We start from the raw sequence: 20504 nt of genomic DNA, 5'->3' as shown, positions 1-20504 counted from the left end.
TGCTCCACAAATAAGTGAGACCATATGATACTTGACTTTCTCTGCTTGACTTATTTTGCTCAGCATAATCTGTTCCAGTCCGTCCATGTTGCTACAAAAGTTGGGTATTCATCCTTTCTGATGGAGGCATAATACTCCATTGTGTATATGGACCACATCTTCCTTATCCATTCATTCATTGAAGGTCATCTTGGTTCTTTCCACAGTTTGGCGACTGTAGCCATTGCTGCAATAAACATTGGGGTACAGATGGCTCTTCTTTTCACTACATCTGTATCTTTGGGGTAAATACCCAGCAGTGCAATTGCAGGGTCATAGGGAAGCTCTATTCTTAATTTCTTCAGGAATCTCCACACTGTTCTCCAAAGTGGCTGCACTAACTTGCATTCCCACCAACAGTGTAAGAGGGTTCCCGTTTCTCCACATCCTCTCCAACACATGTTGTTTCCTGTCTTGCTAATTTTGGCCATGCTAACTGGTGTCAGGTGGTATCTCAATGTGGTTTTAATTTGAATCTCCCTGATGGCTAGTGATGATGAACATTTTTTCATGTGTCTGATAGCCATTTGTAGGTCCTCATTGGAGAAGGGTCTGTTCATATCTTCTGCCCATTTTTTGATATGATTATCTGTTTTGTGTGTGTTGAGATTGAGAAGTTCTTTATAGATCCTGGATATCAACCTTTTGTCTGTACTGTCATTTGCAAATATATTCTCCCATTCCGTGGGTTGCCTTTTTGTTTTGTTGATTGTTTCCTTTGCTGTGCAGAAGCTTTTGATCTTGATGAAGTCCCAAAAGTTCATTTTCGCTTTTGTTTCCTTGCCTTTGGAGACATATCTTGAAAGAAGCTGCGGTGGCTGATATCGAAGAGGTTACTGCCTATGTTCTCCTCTAGGATTCTGATAGATTCCTGTCTCACGTTGAGGTCTTTTATCCATTTCGAGTTTATCTTTGTGAACGGTGTAAGAGAATGGTCGAGTTTCATTCTTCTACATATCGCTGTCCAGTTTTCCCAGCACCATTTATTGAAGAGACTGTCTTTTTTCCATTGTATATTTTTTCCTGTTTTGTCGAAGATTATTTGACCATAGAGTTGAGGGTCCATATCTGGGCTTTTTTTTTTTTTTTCCTTCAGTCAAGAAGCTCTGTCTAAACACTGTTCAGGGAGCTGCTGGGCACCCATATCTTCAAACAAGGATTAGGACATGGGTTCTCACCGTGTGACTGAGCTCAGTCCCTGTGATTGTCTATCTGCTTCTTCTTTTGATGGGTCTGGTCTTTAGTAAGAAATACTATTCCTTATGAATATGCAAATAGTCCAAGCTACATCATGTTAAGTATGGGAATATCTGTGCACTGAGAGCATCACCCAACATCTGCACCCTCCACTACAGAATCCTCTTAGAGCACAGCCGGTCACCATGACCTGGAGCTGGAGAATCCTCTTCTTGGTGGCACTGGCTACAGCGCCACTGGGCCGAGGAGGAGAAAAAGGCCAATCCAAGATTAATTCATCCCCACCTGCTCTCGCTCCACAGGTGTGTACTCCCAGGTGCATCTGTTACAATCTGGGGCTGAGGTGAGGAATCCTGGAGCATCCTTGAAGTTCTCCTGCAAAGCATTGGGATACACATTCTCTGACTCCTATATGCACTGGGTGCGACAGGCCCCAGAAGGAGGGCTTGAGTGGATGGGACGAATTGCCCCTGAAGATGGTGCCACAATAATTGCACAGAAATTCCAGGATAGAGTCACACTTACAGCAGAAAAATCCACAAGCACAGCCTACATGGAACTGAGAAGTCTGAGTTCTGAGGACACAGCTATGTATTACTGTTGAAGACACAGTGTGAGAACCCACATCCTACATGTGTCAGATAACATGAGAAGGGACAGCTTTGTTGGTGGGTTGAGGAAGAAAGGGGCAAAATACGCCTGACTTCCTCATACAAATGAGTCAGAAGTTTGGTACAATAATACTGCTTTCAGGTGCACACCAATCTCTGTAGAAAGATTTGAAGAGTCCAGAAATGGTGTGGAAAGATGAGGCTTAAATACTTCGCATCTAGATTTTTTCTTTATTCGTTTTTTCGGAGGAATATTTGCAGCCTCTATGTGGATGGAGGGAATGTCAGTCGAAGCGTCATTTGGGAAGAGCTGGGAGGAGGTAGGCTGCAGAGTACAGAACTGTAGCTCAGTCCCTAACAAGTACTGAACTTCTTCCTCTATTTTTGAAATATGACCATGTGCTTGGTGAAAAGAAATTATATGAAATGGAGGGATTTCTATTGATAAATATCTATGCCCCAACTCCATTTGAGCATCACACACATTACATTCTGGAAGGAGACTCATGTAGTCATGGTCACAAATCATGGTCTGACAGGTGTGCCAAGTTCAAGCTCACTTTACAGCAGCTCCTCATCCTTGCAGTCCCCCTTTCAGTGCTGAGTTCCTGCAGAGGTTCCTCCCCATGGACTGCTGCCTGAAAGCGTCCCTGTCCCTGGGGCAGTAACAGAACAGAACAGAACAGGAGCTGCAGGGGAGATGTTTGTTAGACTTGCTACCTGCCCTGCAGTATTTCCTGTGATCACTGGATCCTGGTACCACACAAAGGGCTCAAGTCTACATATGTTGGATGTCCTACTGCCTGGAAGTCTACATGAATTGAAGTCCACTAGGCTACACTCAGTGCTGGGAGGGCTACACCCCCTCTAGGAGCTCTGGGGTTGAGTCTATTCCTCTGGGTTTACAGAGCTTCACCCCTTGCATTTTCAGACTCATGACTCCTTACTCCAACTTGCCAGCAAGAAGACCGTTGATGATCTCTGGTCACATGACACACTTCTACTTGAGTCTAACCTTCCTCTGTTGCCTCTCCTAAGAGCACTTGACATGACATTAGGAACCACCCAGATTCTCCTGAAAAGAAGTTCTGCTTTTTTACTTAAGTATAGTTGACACACAGTGTTACATGTTTCTGGAAGACAACACAGTGACTGGACAAGATTATATGGTGTGCTATGCTCACCACAGGGGTATCCATACCAGGAAAATATTTGAATCTTAAGATCTTTATGTTAATGGAATAAGGCAAAATATGATTCATCCTTTAAGAGAGCACTCACATTTTTTTTAAGATTTTACCTATTCATTTGACACAGAGAGAGAGAGAGAGAGAGAGAGAGATCACAAGCAGGCAGAGAGGCAGACAGAGAGAGAGGGAGAAACAGGCTCCCCGCCAAGCAGAGAGCCCGACACGTGGCTTGATCCCAAGACCTTGAGACCATGACCTGAGCCGAAGGCAGAGGCCTCACCCTCTGAGCCACTCAGGCACCCCGAGAACACTCACAATTTCCAGTCATTATCAGACCTTCAAAATCAACCCTCAAGAATCCAAGCTCCACATCCATTCCTTATATCCATAAATTTATCACATCCCTACAGCCCCCAAAGCTTCAGTCTAGAAATGCATAAACTCCAGTTCAACATTTAAGTATCATCTAAGTATCACCCCAAATTCCCACATCTTATCATCTAAAACATACGGGCAGCACTCTGAGTGGGAATCCATCCTGAGAAAGACTCCTCTTAACCTGAGGACCCACAATACTCAAAAATATATTATTGATATTTGTGTATTCAGGTTGTTGATTCCTTCTTGACTCAGTCTTGGAAGTTCATAGGTTTCCAGGAATGCATCAATTTCATCTAGGTTGGCATATAACTGTTGATAATAATTTCTGATGATGTTTCTATTTCCTAGGTGTTAGTCATGATCTCTCCCATTTCATTCAAATTTTATTAATTTCGTCTTCTCTCTTATGGATTACTTTAGCCAATGGTTTATTGATCTTATTTATTCCTTTAAAAAAACTGCCTCTAGTTACATTGATGTGTTCTACAGTATCACTAGCTTCTATCTCCTTGATCTCTGCTCTAATCTTGATTATTTCCCTTCTTGTGTGTGTGGTTGGCTTAATTTGCTGATGATTCTCCAATTCTTTAAGGTTTAAAAACAGGTGGTGCATCCTGGATTTCTCAGTATCTTTTGAGGGAGGCTTGGATGGCTATATGTTTCCCCTTTAGGATGGCCTTTGCTGTATCCCATAGGTTTTGGACTGAAGTGTCTTCATTCTCATTGGTTTCTATGAATTGTTTTAAGTTCTTCTTTGATCTCCTGGTTGATCCAAGCATTCTTAAGCAAGGTGGTCTTTAGCTTCCAGGTGTTTGAGTTCCTTCTGAACTTTTCCTTGTGGTTGAGCTCCAGTTTTAAAGCATTGTGATCTGAGAATATTCAGGAAATAATCTCACTCTTTTGGTATCAGTTGAGACCTGATTTGTGAGCGAGTATGTGATCTATTCAGGAGAAGGTTCCATGTGCAGTCGAGAAGAATGTGTATTCTATTGTTTTAGGGTGGAATGTTCTGGCTACAATGACAAGACAGGAAATAACAAATGTTGGCAAGGATGTGGAAAAATGGGAACCCTCTTGCACTGTTGGTGGGAATTCAACCTGGTGCAGCCACTCTGGAAACAATATGTCTGTGCACATCCCAGAGCTCAAGATAGCCTGGGGCTAAATACATGGGATGACAGGTAGTGGAAACAGCAAGCTCTGGAGGGGAGGAGAAATCTGGTTAATTGACATCGAGTCCCAGCCCCAGATGCAGGTGCAGAGAGTGGCTTGGAAGTGACAGGTTTCTGTAGGGTTCTGCAGTGTCCATTGATGTGAACAAACCCATGCTTAGAGCTCCCCTGTTTTCCTTCCTCTAAGTTACAATTTCCCTTATAACCTCACACTCTGGGGAAATGGTTCAGGTACCCCTGATGCAGGTCAACAAAATCTTTATAAGAATCTCAGTGTCACTCACAGTGGATCATAAGAACATCCAGCAGAGCCAGCATATCACACACACACGTGCGTGTGTGCACACACACACACACGAGTATAAAATCATTGCAAGATGCTAAATAACACAAATGACCTTATTTGCCTCTTCTCCATTTAAAGATGTGGTCCTGCTTATGTAATTACTTAGGTTTCAAAGGCATATTCTGTGGGCTGTCGCAGGGGAAGATCTGCTCCAGGGCTTAGACAAAATTACACAACAACCAATATCTCCAAGGAGTCATCACCACCCTAAGTGGAAAATGTGCTTATTCATTAAAAAAAAAACTAACACATATCCTTACTTGGGTGTCAACCGAAAGTTGACACAAAAATAATCCTTCATCATGAAAATAAGGTTTTAAAAACATTCACAATTATGGACATTTCATTTTATGTGTCCATAATGATATGATTCCTCTCCTGTATCTTTTAAAATAAAATAAAATTATCTGAATAAAATAAAATTATCTAAGTATCCATCTGTCATCTATCTGTTCTATAGTTATCTGATCACTTTTTGAAGCCTATTCATCTATCTCAGCATTTATCGTCTTGCTGCAAGTCTTTCACGAATATGAACATAACCCCCACAATCTCTTATTACACCTTTAATGTTTAGATCCTAATAATTTCTGGGTCATTAACACCATTTCCTTCAGGGTAGTATTTTAGTGGAATTAACTCCATGTCTGAATTAATGATAATCTCTGTGCTGCATAAGAGAAAAGTTATCCACATTTCTTTAAATCAAGATCTCCTTCCAGAGATAACAGGCTCCTGTGTGAGGTGGATTTCTCAGGACAAGGGAAGCACCCTCCAAGCATAGGAACTGTAACTGCAAAACACAGAGTAGGTGCCTTGTGTTGGTGTCCATGCACTTGAGGACAAAGATACTACTTACACGTTTTACAGACATCTTGGCAGACAAGGCCCATCAGAGGAGACCATTAGGATCAAAGGTCTCCAGATGCATCCAGGCTCCGCAGGTAGTTGTTCATTTGGAAAGATGTAGCTAAAAAGTGTGGATCCCATTAAGTATCTTTTTGAAAAATAGTTTAGATTAAAATGAATTTTCAAACACTCATGCATTCAATATTTATTCTTTGATCAGAAAGTGAGGCCCTCTATTGACCTGTTTCCAACACACCTCATAGACCAAGGGTTCACTCATTCCAGACCAGCATGCCTTGGGAGTTCAACAAGGAGATACCCACAGGTGGTCCTGGAAGGTCCAGAGGAGCCTGACTCTGTCCCTGTGGACTTCCAAGGATGGGCTCCCTCCCACACATGCAAACTTCTCCTCAACCTCTAGGGTAAAATCCACTCTCAGGCGTGGGAACTCACAGCTCTCTCTTCAGGCAGGTTGAGGTCTCTGGGGAAGGCAGAGCTGTGGTCTACAGAAATATGAGTTTCTAGGCCCTTCTCTGTGTCTGGTGACAGTTCCCCAATGAGATGGTCCAGATATCAGATATGGGACCATTGGGACTCACTGGGACACCAGTGAGTGTCCTGAGTGACTGGGCCGTATGTCCAGGTGTTCTGTCCCAGGTGCTGCTACAGGAGTCAGGCTCATGACCGGTGAGGGGCTCTCAGACCCTGCACCTCACCAATGTTGTCTCTGGATTCTCCGTGTCATGCAGTAATTTCTGGTGGAATTGAATCCACCAACCCCAAGTGACTGGGTGCAGTGAATTGGTTTATAAATCATAGGTAAAGCACACATGACAGCCCATCCAACAAGAGCCATATGTCCATCTTCAGATTCACCTCCAAGAACGAGTTCTTGCAGCTGACTGATGTCAGTGCCACCAAGGTCCTGGCCCTGTACTACTGTGTAGAGACATAGTCACACATGTCAGTGAGAGCCAAGAGCCAAACCTCTCTGCAGGGACACAGGAGAGGCTGGGCTGCAGGAACAGTCAGGACAGCAGGGGGCGCTCATGTCACCAGGGGGCGCTCAGGTCACTAGGGGCCCTCAGGACACCAGGGGGTTCTCAGGCCCACCAAATACAGGGTACTTCTAGCTACAGGTGAAGAAGGTGAATTGTTTTCCTTCTCAGCTAGAAAAATATGTACCGGGCTTGGGGGTTTTGGATTTTTACAGGATCTGATATTTTGTTAGTATTGTATATTATAATCATTGAGTTTAAAGGTGAAATAATTTTTATACCAAAATTACACTAAATTTTACACTAAAATATATTTTGCACTAAAATATATTTTACACTTAGATATATTTTTACACTAAAATAAACATGTTCTCTGGAAATAAAAGATGAAAAATATATATTCCGAAGAAATAAAATGTGCAACTATTTCCTCTTATCCTTCCAGATTTTATGAATATGTATTGTTATTTCTAGCTACAAGCAGTTGGATTTTACCATATAATGACAAATAAATGCATTGTTTAAAAAAAGAGTAGTCTATTTATTAAATTTTTAATGAAGCAATAATATTAAATATTTTAATAATATTTAATACTATTAAACACTCTTATTAAATATTTCAATAAAATACTTCTGTAAATAATTACTAAATAATAATACTGAAGGATGGACAAAGTATCAGTATTTGAGATTATCCATATCTGACTTCAATATATCCATATACTATACATAAATCAATTTTTAATTTTTCACTTCAAATGTACCATTCATTAAACTGTTCCTTTTACAGAATTATTATTGATCTGTGTTTTGACAAGATGACATTGTCCTGAGATTCCCATCTGCACTCTTGCTTCTGCAAGCCTCTAAGAATCACCCCCAGGATGAGCACAACCTGTCTTCCCCCATTGGTGTCCAAGGGAGATACCAGGGTTATGTCCCTTCTTACATATGGTGATTTCTTCATCATCTCTTCACTCCTTATTATCCTTACCCAGCTCTTGTCCCAAACACAGAACATGACACTTCATTCATAGAACTTTGATTGTTAGGCCTTCATATGCCTGACACATTTTGTCAGTTACAGTAAACCAGAAGAACATTCTAGAATCTCCATGTATCAGTCATAGTTCTCCCGAGGAACAGAACCCATAACTCATTGACATACATAACAGAAGAGTCTGAGAAGTCCCATGTTCTACTATCACGTGGTGGAGACCCAGGAGGGCCAATGATGTAAGTCTCATCAGGTTCTCAGTGGGATCTAGTTGGAGATCCTGGGAACCTGAAGCTGTAAGTGCATCCAAGGGCAGGAGGTGACCAGTTTCCCTGCTCAAGCATGCACACAGGAAGTAGACATGGAATTCCTTTTCCCTCAGCCTTTTATTCTACTCAGAACCTTAATGTATTGAATGATGCCCACGTACACAGAGACCATGGATAAAATCATCACTGTCTCCTAGAAACAGCCTCACAAAGCCCCAGAGAAACAAAGTTTAATCTGGGCACACATGTCCCTGTAACTTTGACACATTGAGTTAACGATCAGTCATCCACCTCCTGTAAACTGGGCATCCATATTCATTGCCTTAATCACACTCAATCTGCAAACAAAGAAAATAACACAGTCACAATTTCACCATATATGATACAAGTATCCTGCATACAACCAAAGCCATCTAAACCCTTCCCCAGAAGAAGTGAAGCTCTTCAGTGGTGTTTTCTCTTCCCATTGATATCCCTCAATTGAAATATGATGGAAAATTAAGAATTCTTAAATGCAATGATATAAAGTTGATAATCTTATGACTCATGGCAAAGAAAAGGCAGTGAACAAAATGAAGGCATACACATATTTATTTAAAAATAAGGAGAACATATACATAACAGCTAAGGTCCTCATTTCTGTAACTGGGAAAGACTGAAAATTAGGATATAGAGTTGTTTTCATACTATACCAATGTATTCTCTGTCTTGTCAGCCAAATCTTCGGGCTATCCGGGGCCATTGTCTGGCAAGATGATCAACATCGTTCTTCCAGAAGGATCTCAACTTTATCTCAAATTTGCAAGATATTGCCACTGATTTAATGCTGTAATCCTGTCATCATCAGGTAATTTCTCTCATATAAAACAGGTGCTCCAGGGAGGTAGAAAATATTATAGGACTAGTGAATTCCACTTTTAACTGGTGTCTGAATATCATGCAGAAACAATGTGAACCAGGTTAAACTTTTTCTTCCTCTCTGAAGTAATTGTAAGACTCTCTCTATGACCATATATGTAGGTTAGGAGAGAGAAAGCGGTATAGCAGGTCTGGGGATCATGTGCATGTGGAAAATACTTCATGCGACTTGCTTGTGTCTTCAGGATCTCTTCAGATACCATCATTTCTTCCATTGGCTGATGGAGTATCACAGTACATGCTCCACTTTATGGCTTGGACTTTCAAATAACACCCACTCCAACATAGCTCAATTTCCATGGTAACCTAGTGACTCAGGCTTGAACCTAGAGCTCCTAAGATCCAGAAACAGGCTTCCAGCTATTTCTCAAAAGAAGAATCATGATCTTCAAGGAATGGCGGGGATTTACCCCAAAATTTTAAAGTTCAAGACTGTGATTTACCTATAGGCATCTGCCACAGCTCTTAACAAATTGGGCGGCAGAAAATGGACATGGGAATGGGCATGGGGTGACCATATCCACCCCTACGTGCTCTGTATCCTTGAAGATAGCCCTAAACATAGCAGTTCTTCAAGGAGCATGTATCAGCATGATGTCCTATTCTTCTAGAAAGAAGTAATTATATTCATCAGTATGTTCATCCTTACAATATACCACTACTCCTTCACTAAAAATGGCTACAATGCAAAAAGGCTGACAATCCCATATGCCAACAAGCATGTACAGAATGTAGAACTATTATTGATTTTCCAGCTGAAATTTCACCTGCAGAAAGAACATATGAAATTAGATCTCATGGTAAGAGAGCCTGAGAAGTCCCAGGCTCTGTCCTCTACAAGCTGGTGGGGATGGTGGAGTAAATCATTCTCAGGCTGTTGGATGGAAACCAGGGGATCTCTTGGTGTATTGCTCAGTCCAAGAGCAGGAAAGAAAAAGAATAGATGAGCAGTTCAGGCAATGAGATTGAAATAAAAGGGGCACCTTCCTCCTTCTTACGACTTTGTCCTCTTCAGGTTCTCAGGGGGTTGGAGGATACCTCCACTCAGAAAGCAATTCTGTTACACAGCAGGGATACAATGCTAATCTCACCTGGAAGCACACGGACTCCTATGGAAATCCAAGGTTTCTGTGCAAGGTTTGTAGACTCAGCCAGGTCTGTGTCTCTCTGTAGTATGGGAGGACGGGTTCCTCTGTGACCTCAGCTTTCCAAAGGAACCAAGAAATGTATCTTCCATTTTCAATATCTTCCACATTTTCTTGCTTCAGAGATGGTGTGATAAGTACCCAGTGTTTTCTGTATTGAGGCTCAAAGTAGCACTCTGCTTTTCTATTGCAGAATATCTTAACCTTATTTCCCTTCCTCCTCTGATCCACTGGTCCTATGAACCCAACTTTAAAAAAAAAAAATGTTTATTTATTGTTAAAATTTCTTTTCAGTATACCAGAATTCATTGTTTATGCCCTGCACCAAGTGAGTCATGCAACACATGCCCTCCACAATACCCAACACCAGGCTCACTCAACTTACCACCCCCTACCCCACCAAAATCCTCACTTTTATTTTTTGAGTCCACAGTCTCTCATTGTTCTTCTCCCCCTCCAAATTTCCCCAAGTCCCTTCTCCTCTCCAGCTCCCCATGTCCTCCGTGTTATTCCTTATGCTCCAAAAGTAAGTGAAACTATATGATACTTGGCTCTCTCTGCTTGACTTATTTCACTTGGCATAATCTCTTCCAGTCCTGTCCATGTTGATACAAAAGTTGGGTATTTGTCCTTTCTGATGGAGGCATAAAACTCCAAAGTGTATATGGACATCTTCCTTATACCTTCGTCCGTTGAAGGGCATCTTGGTTCTTTCCACAGTTTGGCGACCGTGCCCATTGCTGCTATGAAAATTAGAGTACAGATGGCCCTTCTTTTCACTACATCTGTATCTTTGGGGTAAATACTCAGTAGTGCAATTGCAGGGTCATAGGGAAGCTCTATTTTTAATTTCTTAAGGAATCTCCACAGTTTTCTAAAGTGACTGCACCAACTTGCATTCCCAACAACAGTGTTAGAGGGTTCCCCTTTGCCACATCCCCTCCAACACACATTGTTTGCTGTTTGTTATTCTTTTCCATTATAACTGGTGTAAGGTGGTATCTCACTGTGGTTTTGATTTGAATCTCCCTGATGGCTACTGATGAAAAACATTTTTTCATCTGTATGTGAGCCATTTGCATGTCTTCATTGAAGAATTTTCTGTTCATGTCTTCTGTCCATTTTTTGACATGATTATCTTTTTGTGTGTGTTGAGTTTGAGGAGTTCTTTATAGACCTTCGATATCAGCCTTTTGTCTGTATTGTCATTTGCAAATATCTTCTCCCATTCCGTGGGTTGCCTCTTTGTTTTGTTGACTGTTTCCTTTTCTGTGCAGAAGGCTTTGATATTGATGAAGTCCCCAAAGTTTATTTTGGCTTTTGTTTCCTTTGCTTTTTGAGACATATCTTGAAAGAAGTTGCTGTGGCCAATATCGAAGAGGTTACCGCCTATATTCTCCTCTAGGATTCTGATGGATTCCTGTCTCATGTTAAGGTCTTTTATCCATTTTGAGGTTATCTTTGTGTATTGTGTAAGAGGATGGTCGAGTTTCATTATTCTGCACGTAGCTGTCCAATTTTCCCAGCATTATTTATTGAAGAGACTGTCTTTGTTCCACTGTATATTTTTTCCTGCTTTGTTGAAGATTAGTTGGCCATAAAAGCTGAGGGCCCATATCTGGGCTCTCTACTCTGTTCCACTGGTCTATGCGTCTGTTTTTATGCCAGTACCATTCTGTCGTGGTGATCACAGCTTTGTAGAGAAGCTTGAAATCAGGCAACGTGATGCCCCCAGTTATGTTTTTCTTTTTCAATATTTTCTTAGCATTTCAGGGTTTCTTCTGATTCCATGCAAATTTTAGAATTGTTTGCTCCAGCTCTTTCACAAATCCAGTGGAATTTTGATCAGAATGGCATTGAAAGTATAGATTGCTCTAGGCAGTGCAGACATTTTAACAACATTTATTCTTCTGATCCAAGAGCATGGAACGGTCTTCCATTTTTTTGTATCTTCTTCAATTTCTTTCATGAGTGTTCTGTAGATCCTACATTACAGGACCTTTATCTCTTTGGTTAGGCTTATTCCCAGGTATCTTATGGTTCTTCATACCAGAGTAAATGGAATAGATTCTCTAATTTCTCATTCTCTTTTTTTGTTGTTAGTGTACAAGAAAGCAACTGATTTCTGTACATTGACTTTGTATCCTGCCACATTACTGAATTGCTCTATGAGTTCTAGTAGTTTTGGGGCAGAGTCTTTTGGTTTTCTATATAAATTATCATGTCATCTGTGAAGAGAGAGAGTTTGACTTCTTCATTTCCAATTTGAGTACGTTTTATTTATCTTTGTTGTCTGATTGCTGTTGCTAGGACTTCCAATATTATGTTGAACAAGAGTGGTGAGATTGGGCATCCTTTTCATGTTCCTGATCTCAGAGGGAAGGCTTTCAACTTTTCCCCATTGAGGATATTTGCTGTGGGTCTTTCATATATAGCTTTTATGGAGTTGAGGAATGTTCCCATTGAGGATGATATTAGCATCCATATTCATCAGGGATATTGGTCTGAAATTCTCCTTTTGGTGGGATCTTTGCCTGGTTTGTGTATCAGGATAATGCTAGCTTCATAAAAAGAGTCTGGTAGTTTTCCTTCTGCTTCATTTTTTTGAAACAACTTCAGGAGAAGAGGTATTATTTCTTCTTTGAAAGTTTGTTAGAATTCCCCATGGAGTCTGTCAGGTCCTGGGATCTTGTTTTATGGGAGGTTTTTGATCACTGTTTCAATCTCAATACACCAGAAGGAAAATAATCAAAATTAAAGAGGCAATGAATGGGACAGAATCTACAGATACAGTGGAAAGCATTGACGAAACTAGAAGCTGTTTTTTTGAAAGAATCAATAAGATTGATAAAACATTGGCCAAACTAATCAAAAAAAAAAGATAGAGGACCCAAGTTAATAAAATTATGAATTAAAAGGGAGAGATCACACCTAACACCAAGGAAGTAGAAAAAAATCATCAGAGATTTTTATTAACAGTTATAGTAACGAGATTGAAACAATAATCAAAAACATCCCAAAAAACAAGAGCCCAGGACCTGACGGATTCCCTGGGAATTCTACCAAACTTTCAAGGAAGAAATAACACCAATTCTCCTGAAGCTGTTTCAAAAAATTGACTGATTGCTGTTTTAAGGTAGAAAACCCATTGAATATTATCCAATTAGCATATCATTTTGCAGTAAGTGACTGTTGCCACTGAGGTCCCTGCACATAATCTCACCCAAAAAGTCACATAGAGAAGACAGCATTTGTTGACAATAAGATAGGAGCTTTGAGCAGGAAGCCAGATGTGTCCAAAAGGATGAGAATGGCAGAGATATTGTTAGCAGCACTCAGTATCCCAGTGCAGTGGACATTGCTGAATTTTGAATGGTTTGGCTGGATGGCAGTATTCTTGATGCACAGGATCCTTTCAGGAATGGAAACTGCTGGATCCAGAGATAGAACACAAGTCCTCTGCTCACCCAGCAGGGTCAAAGGGACTGATCTAAGGAAACCTAAATTGAGGTTTATCAGAACTGCACCTTACACTGAATTCCTCCATCTTGTCATTTTCTCTCAGATTCTACCTTCTCTTGTGTGTTACAAAAGTCAGTTATGATCCCTCCTCCTGAGAGTAACAGCTTTGTGTAGAAGAGGTCAGATAGAGTTGAGGGCTTGGTGCTTCAGAGAGGTCTCTGGTCTGTGCTGCTGTTCTCTGCTGTTCTGTTTTATCAGAACTTCCCTTTAGTCCAGTGGTCTACAGAGCCCCTCCTTGGCTGCAGTGGGCAGTGTTTGGTCCTTAGCCAGAATGTGGGAGTTTTAAGTAAGTGTGCTCTGCTGTGCTTGTTAAATGAGACCTGACACCACTCCCTTAGAACTGAGGCCCTGCAGAATTCCCTGGCCAGGATATGTGGAGTGTGAAGGGTGCACCCACTCTGGAAAACAGGATGTAGATTCCCCAAATACTTAAAAGTAGAACTACACTACTGGATATGCAGTGTATCCAGTAATGACACGACTGGATATTTACCATATTTATTATATGGAGAATTGATTTGCTGATTCTGGATAATGTTGTTTCTGAAACCAATATGTATCCTATCACACACTCTGCATGTGTGCAGTTCATTCTGTGTCAAGCACGCTCATCAAAATTGTTACAAATACTCAAGAACATACAGATATTAAAATGTGAGAAAATACACCTGCATGAACTCTGATTCTCTCTATATTTCAGGGAAACTCTAGAGTAGGTAAAATCATCCTGTCCCCATTACAGGAGGGGTTCTACATTTCTCACCAGCTGCCAACTCTGTCCTCCAGGTGGTTCAGGGGACAGTGTGTGCTGTGGGGATGAACACAGGGCCACACACTGAGGCTCACTCTCACCGCTTGGGTGCTCTTGGACAGTTCACAAAACCTTCTATAATTCGGGGCGCCTGGGTGGCTCAGTGGGTTGAGCCTCTGCCTTGGCTCAGGTCATGATCTCAGGGTCCTGGGATCGAGCCCCGCGTTGGGCTCTCTGCGCAGCAGGGAGCCCGCTTCCTCCTCTCTCTCTCTCTCCCTCTGCCTGCCTCTCTGCCTCCCTGTGATCCCTCTCTGTCAAATAAATAAACAAAATCTTAAAAAAAAAAGTTTAAAAAAAAAAAAACCTTCTATAATTCTAAGTGCAGTTTTACATTTCATTGTGGGATAGCACGACATATATCCCACAACATTTGTGTCAATATTTTTTTTTAAAAAGTAGCACATGGAGGCCAAGTATATACTCTGGAAATTTATATAATGAGAAATCATATTTTCCTCAAAAGTGATTAATACTGCCAAAACAAAAGCAGCCACATCTCTTCTAGTCATTGTCCTATGGTCACATAGATCCCAAGCTGAATATATAGTTAGAGAACATGCAAATAGGGCCCTCCACCTGCTGATTTAAAACAGCCCAGCCCTGACTCTGCAGCTGGGAAAGGAACCCCAGCCCAGGATTCCCAGGTCTTCCAGTCAGTACCCAGGACAGGACACAGACAACTCACTATGGAGTTTGTGCTTGGCTGGGTCTTCCTTGTTGCTCTTTTAAAAGGTAATTCATGGTGAACAAGAGACGTTGAGGACGTGAGTAGATATGAGTGTGAGAAACTGTGGATGTGTGACAGTTTCCTGACTGGGATGTTTTGTCTGCAGGTGTCCACTGTGAGGTGCAGCTGGTGGAATCTGGGGGAGACCTGGTAAAGCCCGAGGGATCCCTGAAACTCTCCTGTGCAGCCTCTGGATTCACCTTCAGCAGCTCCAGCATGAACTGGGTTCGCCAGGCTCCAGGGAAGGGGCTGCAGTGGGTCGCATATATTAGCAGTGGTGGAAGTAGCATATACTATGCAGACTCTGTGAAGGGCCGATTCACCATCTCCAGAGACAACGGCAAGAACACGCTGTATCTGCAGATGAACAGCCTGAGAGCCTAGGACACGGCTGTGTATTACTGTGCAACAGACACAGTGAGGGAACATCAGTTTAAGCCAAGACACAAACCTCACTGTGAATTCGGACCACCAGGGGGTGCACTTCACTCTCCAATTCTGTTCTTAAGCCCCAGGAGCAGAGGCAGATGTAGGCTATGGGCAGGTTTCCTGTCAGGATCTAGCATTTCCTCTCTAGAGGACACTTTCGCTCAGGGACCGTCTTTACACATACGATTCTGTGCTTAATTCTTCACTCTCTGACTTTGAAATTTTTTTCTAATTGGAAAACAATTTTACCAAAATGCACAAAATACAATCACTCACGTTGTTCATTGCTGTCCCTAAATACCAATGAATCACAAATAAACTGGTGCTCATCAAGTGAGCCTTTAGAGGAATCCCAGCTGCTCTCACTGTGCATCACAGTTCCACCCTGCTCAACGTGCAAACTCCCTAGAAGCAGCATAAAATTCATGCTCGAGAGGAGACCACCAAAGGCATCAACATTCAAAAGCAAAAGAAGAAAATGTCTTGGTTGTGGGGGGGGGTCACTGTCTTAAACAATCCTCACATCATCAATGTTAGCGACAACATGGGAAAGTAGTGGAATCCCCTCCATGTGTGGTGTTCATGTGGAGTATGAACATTACACACACACACACACACACACACACACACGCACAAACGCATGAGTATAAAACCTGTATCACGTTCCACTAATTTCTCTGCAGCTAAGGTGGTACTAAGACAGAAACACACAGCATACGGGAAGACTTCAAGAAGGAGAAAAATCTGAAACACACCACCTAACATTACTCCTGAATGAGCTAGAGAAAGTGCAATGACTAAAGTCTGAATACAGCAAAAGGAAGCTAATAGTAAAGAGTAGAGCAGAAATAAATAAAATAAAACTCAAAAACAACAGAACAGAGCAAAAAAACAAGGTCTGCTTCTTTGGAAAAAAGTAAAGGAAAATTAAGAAACCCCTGCCTAGATTTATCAAAAAAGAAAAGAGAAAGCCCCAAATAAATAATATCAGAAAACAATATGTTTCTCTGGGGAACAAACAGAATATCAGAGGGGTGGGGGTAGGAGGATGGGGTAAAACAGTGAAGGGCAACACGGAGGACATATGTTCAAATGAGCAGTGGGTGTTATAAACAAATAATGTATTGTTGACCACTACATCAAAAACTAATGGCATGGTTTCCCTTATGTGTGAAGAAAAAGGAAAAACACGGAGGACATTAGGAGAAAGAAGTTGAGAGATATTGGAGAAGGAGATGAACCATGAGAGACTGCAGATTCTGAAAAACACACTGAGGGCTTTGAATGGGAGGAGGGTGGGGGGTTGGGTGAGCCTGGTCTTGGGTATTAGGGAGGGCACGTATTGCATGGAGCACTGGGTGTTGTGCAAAAACAATGAATACTGTTACGCTGAAAAAATAAATAAATTTGAAAGAGCAAAAAAAAAAGAATGAATTCTGGAACACTGAAAAGAAATTTAATAAAGAAATAAAAATATATAAAAAAAGAATCACGTTACTTAATTCCCAAATATTGGGTATTTCCCAAATATCTCTTAGTTATTGATATTTAATTTATTTTTTTTTCTGTTCAGAGAAAATACACTGTATACTTTTGATCATTTTAAATTAATTGGGACTTTATGACAAAAATCAAAAGACAACCGACAGAATGAGAGCAGATATTAGCAAGTGCCTTATCAGATAAAGGAGTAGTTAGAATTCAAAATCTATAAAGAGCTTATCAAACTTAACACCCAAAGAACAAATAATCCAATCAAGAAATGGGCAGAAGACAGGAACAGACATTTCTCCAAAGAATACATTAGAAGAAGTTAGAGAATGGACAACAGACACGTGAAAAATTGTTCAGCATCACTCAGCATCTGGGAAATACAAACCAAAACCACAATGAGATACCACCTCACATCAGTCAGAATGGCTAAAATTAACAAGTCAGGAAAGTACAGATGCTGGTGAGGATGTGGAGAAAAGGGAACCCTCCTATGCTGTTGGTGAATGCAAACTGGTGCAGCCACTCTGGGAAACAGTGTGGATGTTCCTCAGAAAGTTGAAAATAGACTAATTCCTATGACCCAGGAATTGGACTGTTAGGTATTTACCTCAAAGATACAAATGTAGTGATCTGAAGGGGTACCTGTTTCCCAATATGTATAACAGCAATGTCCACAATAGCCAAATTATGGAAACAGATGCCCATCAACAGATGAATGGATAAAGAAGATGGAATATTACTCAGTCATCAAAAATATGACATCTTGCCATTTGCAATGACATGGATGGAACTAGAGGGTATTATGCTAAGCAAAGTAAGTCAATCAGAGAAAGGCAATTATCACATGATCTCACTCACAGGTGGAGTTTAAGAAACAAAGAAAGTATCATAGAGGAAGGGAAGGAAAAATAAAACAAGATGAAATCAGAGAAGGAGAGAAAACATAAGAGACTCTTAATCATAGGAAACAAACTGAGGGTTGCTGGAAGGGATGGGGGTGAGAGGATTGGTACTGGACATTAAAGGGGGCATGTGATGTAATGAGCACTTTGTATTACATAAGACTGATGAATCACTAAACTCCCCCTCTGAAACTAGCAATACACTATATGTTAATTAATTTAATTTAAATAAAAAAATTACCTTGGAAAAAAATGCAATCTCACTTGCTCTGGTCACTACTTTCTCTGTTCACATAGACCTCAAGCTGATTATATACTCAGAGGACATGCAAATATGGCAGTCCCTCTGCTGATTAAAGCAGCCCAGCCCTAACCACGCAGCTGGGAGAGGAGCAAAAGCTATAGTATTTCTATGTGTTTCCCTTCACTAATTAGGACAGAATAGAGAAAGCTCACCATGGAGTTTGTGCTTGGCTGGGTTTTCCTTGTTACTCTTATAAAAGATAATTCACAGAGAACAAGAGACCTTGAGAATGTGAGTGGATATGAGTGAGAGAAACAGTGGGTGTGTGACAGTTTCCTGACCAGGATGTCTTCTGTCTGCAGGTGTCCAGTGTGAGGTGCAGCTGGTGGAGTCTGGGGGAGACCTGGTGAAGCCTGAGGGGTCTCTGAGACTCTCCTGTGCAGCCTCTGGATTCACCTTCAGTAGTTACTTTATGACCGGGGTCTGCCAGGCTCCAGGGAAGGGTCTGCAGTGGTTCGCACATATTAGCAATAGTGGAAGTAGCACATGCCACAGAGACTCTGTGAAGGGCCAATTCACCATCTCCAGAGACAACGGCAAGAACACACTGTATCTGCAGATGAACAGCCTGAGAGCTGAGGACACAACCGTGTGTTACTGTGCAACAGACACAGTGAGGGGTCCTCAGTGCGAGCCCAGACACAAACCTCATTGTAGGAGAGAACCTGGACTACCAGTGGGTGCACACCACTCACCAGTTCTTACTTAAAGCCCCAGGAGCAGGCGCAGCTGGAGTATATGGGCTACTCTCCTGTTAGGGTCTTTGGCATTCATTCCTTCAAGGTTTTCCCCAAGGGAGCCTCTCTGAACACATGAATCTCTGCTTCCTCTTCAGTCTCTGACTTGGAAATTTGGGACAACATCTATACCAACAAGCACAAAAGACAGCATCACTTACACTTGCTTGTTCTTATCCCTAAATACCAATGAATTACAAATATCTCCATGTATGTCATCTGATCCTTACAGGAGTCCCAGCTACACTCTCTGCCAGAGGACCACCCAACTCAATGTGCAAGCTTGTTAGAAGCCATGTGAAGTGCATTCTGGATATGAGCCTACAAAGGCATCAACAATGAAAAGCAAGAGGATTAACAGCCCTGGTAGAGCATCTTTCTTGAACCATGCTCACAGTATCAATGTTAATGACAACGTGGGAAAGAAGAGGAAACCTGCACCAGGAAGTTGTGTGGATACAGAGTCTGAAGATCTCTCTCTCTCTCTCTCTCTCTCTCTCTCTCTCTCACACACGTGAATATAAAACTGTTATCACATTAACCATCATGACTGTTGAGACCCAAGCAGGCCTCTGAGAAAGTCATAAGTGCTTAAGTAGAGCCAGGGAAGGACACTCGCTCATGGTGTCTGTTGTGTGTCTGTGCTCTTGACGGGGTACTGCTTATGGGAGGGGCTTCTGTGGAGTGAATCTCCTTCCTCCATCAAAGAGGGGAAAATATTTGCATTCTTGTTAGAGATCCCATGTGTAGGATGAGAGGAGAAGAGGGACGAACAAAGTTCAAGGAACTAGCAGACAATAACCAATGCATATGTCATGATACTAAATCCACTAAACAAGTTTCAAAACTGTGAGAACAAAAAGAGAAATGTCATTCTAAATAGAAAAGGCATCCTTGGAAAATGGGAAGAATGATCCATGGAAAAGCACAAGTAACAGAATCATGATAAAATAGACCGAGTTCTACCCAGTATCTTGGGTGGAGTCTGTACACTCCCCAAGGTCACCAGCTGGTTCCGAAGGTCTTGTGTCCCCTGTGTGCACACAGAGACCTGAAGCTTCTACTGGATCCATGAGAATCCTCAGGTTGAGATGCTGGATTGGAGGGGCCTTCCACCTGCAGGAAATAACTAATTGATCCTTTAGTTGTTGCTATCAGCTCAATGTGTGTGACCTCTACCATCACAGGGAATCCTAATGACAATGTGATGGGATGAGGAGGAGGGGAGGCCGGGAAGCACTTAGGTCAGGAGAGGGCAATCTCATTATGGTATTGGTGCCTTTGCACACCAGGACTGGGAAAGATCCTTGCATCCTGGCCCCATGTGAGGTGACAGGGAAAGGACACTCTAAGATGTGTAGGTTCTCCAGACACCAAATCTGTCTACACCTTGACCTGGGACTCCCAAGACTACAGAACCATGAGAAATTAGTATGTGTTGTTTAAAGTCACTCAGTCTGTGTACC

The 20504-nt window shown here is 41.7% G+C and overlaps 2 gene segments (V, D, J or C); both read left to right on the top strand.

Moving 5' to 3' along the window:
* The first annotated feature begins 1384 nt into the window (after positions 1-1384).
* On the top strand, positions 1385-1840 carry LOC123943811. The segment is given in 2 exon segments: positions 1385-1463; positions 1535-1840. Coding segments are annotated over 2 exon segments (348 nt in total).
* Positions 1841-15055: 13215 nt separating this feature from the next.
* Positions 15056-15589, top strand: LOC123943809. The segment is given in 2 exon segments: positions 15056-15177; positions 15279-15589. Coding segments are annotated over 2 exon segments (324 nt in total).
* The last annotated feature ends 4915 nt before the right edge of the window (positions 15590-20504 follow it).

This window comes from Meles meles, chromosome 6 (genome assembly GCF_922984935.1).
Source record: "Meles meles chromosome 6, mMelMel3.1 paternal haplotype, whole genome shotgun sequence".
Classification (NCBI taxonomy): domain Eukaryota; kingdom Metazoa; phylum Chordata; class Mammalia; order Carnivora; family Mustelidae; genus Meles; species Meles meles.
Note: the sequence above shows the minus strand (reverse complement) of the source record. Positions and strands in the feature narration are given on the sequence as shown.